We start from the raw sequence: 2,855 nt of genomic DNA on the forward strand, positions 1-2,855 counted from the left end.
AGAAGAAGAAGAAGACTTCCTTGTCCTGTTTAGGCTCCGCCCCTTTTGACGCAGTTCCTGTTTTTACCGGGCTTTATTTTGTACCGCTGCTATTAATAATAATAAGTTATACTTTTGATGCTTATTTATCATGCATTTATTTTGATTGTAAGATTTCCGGATTGTGCAAGTGGTTTAAAAAATAACTGTTAATGCTTGTTAAAAGCAAAATGGCGGAAGAGCCGCAGCTACATCGCTGTTAGCATCCGATTTCTGCTCCCTGGAGCAGTGTGTGGACCGACCTGCTGTCCTCCGGCCGGAGTTCAGCGCTTCTCTGGGCAGTTTGAGGGCAAACACTGAACACGGACCGAGGGGAGACCACGGCGGCTGCAGGGAGCAGCGGCTAGCAGGGAGCAGCGGCTAGCAGGGAGCAGCGGCTAGCAGCAGTAGCGGCTAGCAGCAGCAGCGGCTAGCAGCAGCTAGCAGCAGCAGCGGCTAGCAGCAGTAGCGACCTCCCCGCCGTATGAGAGAGCAGCCTCAGCTCGGCGGATAGCTGTCAGCTCTCCATGAGGAGGAACATCGCGGATGTTGATGACCTTAACTCTCCAACAACAGGCAGCAAAGATGAACCGGAAGAAAGACAAAGGATTTGAGAGCCCTCGGCCTTTTAAATTATGAGTATTTTTCTGGCTGTTGATGTTGTAACCAGTCTGAACCTTCAGGCTGATGATCTAACTGGCTTCTGTTTAATGTCTCTACGACCCACCAGGTGGTGTGCATCAACAACATCAACTTCCAGAGGAAGTCTGTCATTGTGAGTAGCTCCTCTCCTCTGGGACCATCTGATCTTCCAACAGGAAACATCCCAGACAGAAGGGATGGTTGAAGGATAAATTAATACAAACAGTCCTAACGATCCCACTGATCTTTTTTTTTATCCAACAAAGGGTTTTGAATAAAGGACTGACTGATTTGAAAGATAAGCAAACAAGCAACAATAAACAACAATAAACAACAATATAAATATCATCCTAGATAAACAAAGAGCTAAAACATTATAGGTCTGTTATTGAAAACTGTTCTAAACCTGGAATCTGGAAACCTTTCTAAAAACTTTCACAGTTTCCTCTTTCTGTTACCATAGTAACATTCTCAGCCTGGTCAGCAGCAGGTTTTCAGTGTCCTCTGGCTCCGCCCTCCTTACAGCCAATCACCATGCTTCATTTTCTGATTTATTCAGCAGAGTTCTGAACATAGAGAACTCTTCTAGAAAAATAAAGATAATGGAGATGATAGATAATAGTCAGTAGATCATGGTCGTAGGCTCTTCCTGTTGCCTAACGCCATGATGATAGGCACTTCCTGTTGCCTATCAATATGTTGGTAGGCACTTCCTGTTGCCTATCAATATGTTGGTAGGCTCTTCCTGTTGCCTAACGCCATGATGATAGGCACTTCCTGTTGCCTAGGGTTAGGGCAACCACCTCTGATCCACTGAGGTGGAGATCTGTGATACAGAGAGGTCATCACTACATCCTCCAGAGGAATATTCCCCAGCTTCTAGCTGAGCAGATGAAGAAGACCTCAGGTCTGGTGAAGCTGTGGCTGTGACCTGCTGTCCTCCATCTTGCAGGGCTACGTGGAGCTGACCATCTTCCCCACTGTGGTCAACCTGAACCGGATCAAGCTCAACAGCAAACAGTGCCGCATCTACAGGGTGAGAGTCAACGAGCTGGAGGCACCGTTCATCTACAATGACCCCACCCTGGAGGTGTGCCACAGCGAGTCCAAGCAGTGAGTAGAAGCAGCCCTGTGGCTGAGGGGGCGGGGCTTCTGGCTGGTTATTAGCTGTGCTTTCTTTGATGGTTGGACCAACAGAACCAAACGCATCAGAGATGGCGGAGGTAGTTGGTAGTTTCTGGCTGTGTTGGAGCAATGGGAGGAGCCAGAGGAGGAGGAGGTCATCTCCTCAGTTTGACCTCAGGTGTAGAAGGAGCTGCTTTAAGCTCCGCCTGCTCTGTGTGTGAACAGGCGGAACCTGAACTACTTCTCCAGTGCCTACACGGCGGCGGTCAGTGCAGTGGACCCGGATGCTGGGAACGGAGAACTGGTGATCAAAGTTCCCTCTGAGCTCTGGAAGCAGGGAGACGGTGAGACCATGGCTCCACTGCCTTCAACATGACCTGCAGCAGGTCAGGCTGGCGGCACCGCCGCTCCCACTCTGGGGGCTATCTGAGGTTGTTCCTGCCTGTGTCCAGATCTGAAGGTGCTGAAGGTTTACATCGAGTTCTCCCTGGACCAGCCCAAAGGGGGGCTCCACTTTGTTGTTCCTGATGTAGAAGGCAGCATGGCGGAGAGGGGGGCCCACGTCTTCTCCTTTGGATACCAGAACTCCACCAGGTGAGACGGGAAGTTGAAGCACATCCTGCAATGTTTCCATGTCCCACAGTCTCCTGCCCTCACCGTGTCTCCTCCTCCCCCAGGTTCTGGTTCCCCTGTGTGGACTCCTATTCGGAGCTGTGTACCTGGAAGCTGGAGTTCACTGTGGATGCATCCATGGTGGCCGTGTCCTGTGGGGACCTGATGGAGACCATCTACACCCACGACATGAGGAAGAAGACCTTCCACTACGTCCTCCCCATCCCCACTGCGGCCCCCAACATCTCCCTGGCTGTGGGGCCCTTTGAAATCCTGGTAGACCCCTACATGCACGAGGTGTGTACCCAGATTCAGTCAGAAGCAGCTTCATTCAGCCGTGCTTGATGGACAAATCTTTATTTATGATTCAATTCACAACCATTTATCTCCACTCACTTTAGATGGATGGATGGATGGATGGATGATGGATGGATGGATGATGGATGGATGGATGATGG

The 2,855-nt window shown here is 50.2% G+C and overlaps 1 protein-coding gene across 2 annotated transcripts in view; it reads left to right on the plus strand.

The window, feature by feature from the left end:
- Nucleotides 1–28: 28 nt before the first annotated feature.
- Nucleotides 29–2,855, plus strand: part of taf2 (TATA-box binding protein associated factor 2) — an 11,622-nt gene continuing 8,795 nt past the window's right edge. The window contains exons 1-6 of one of the 2 annotated variants that reach the window (XM_015401069.1): nucleotides 29–653; nucleotides 739–793; nucleotides 1,613–1,773; nucleotides 2,011–2,129; nucleotides 2,238–2,379; nucleotides 2,463–2,694. In XM_015401069.1, coding sequence (XP_015256555.1) covers nucleotides 565–653; nucleotides 739–793; nucleotides 1,613–1,773; nucleotides 2,011–2,129; nucleotides 2,238–2,379; nucleotides 2,463–2,694 — 798 coding nt within the window. In that variant the 5' untranslated portion in view covers nucleotides 29–564. The remainder of the gene's footprint in view (nucleotides 654–738; nucleotides 794–1,612; nucleotides 1,774–2,010; nucleotides 2,130–2,237; nucleotides 2,380–2,462; nucleotides 2,695–2,855) is intronic. The other variant, XM_015401071.1, reaches the window with a different exon arrangement.

Source organism: Cyprinodon variegatus, unplaced genomic scaffold (genome assembly GCF_000732505.1).
Source record: "Cyprinodon variegatus isolate N-32 unplaced genomic scaffold, C_variegatus-1.0 Scaffold1179, whole genome shotgun sequence".
NCBI classification, from domain to species: Eukaryota; Metazoa; Chordata; class Actinopteri; order Cyprinodontiformes; family Cyprinodontidae; genus Cyprinodon; species Cyprinodon variegatus.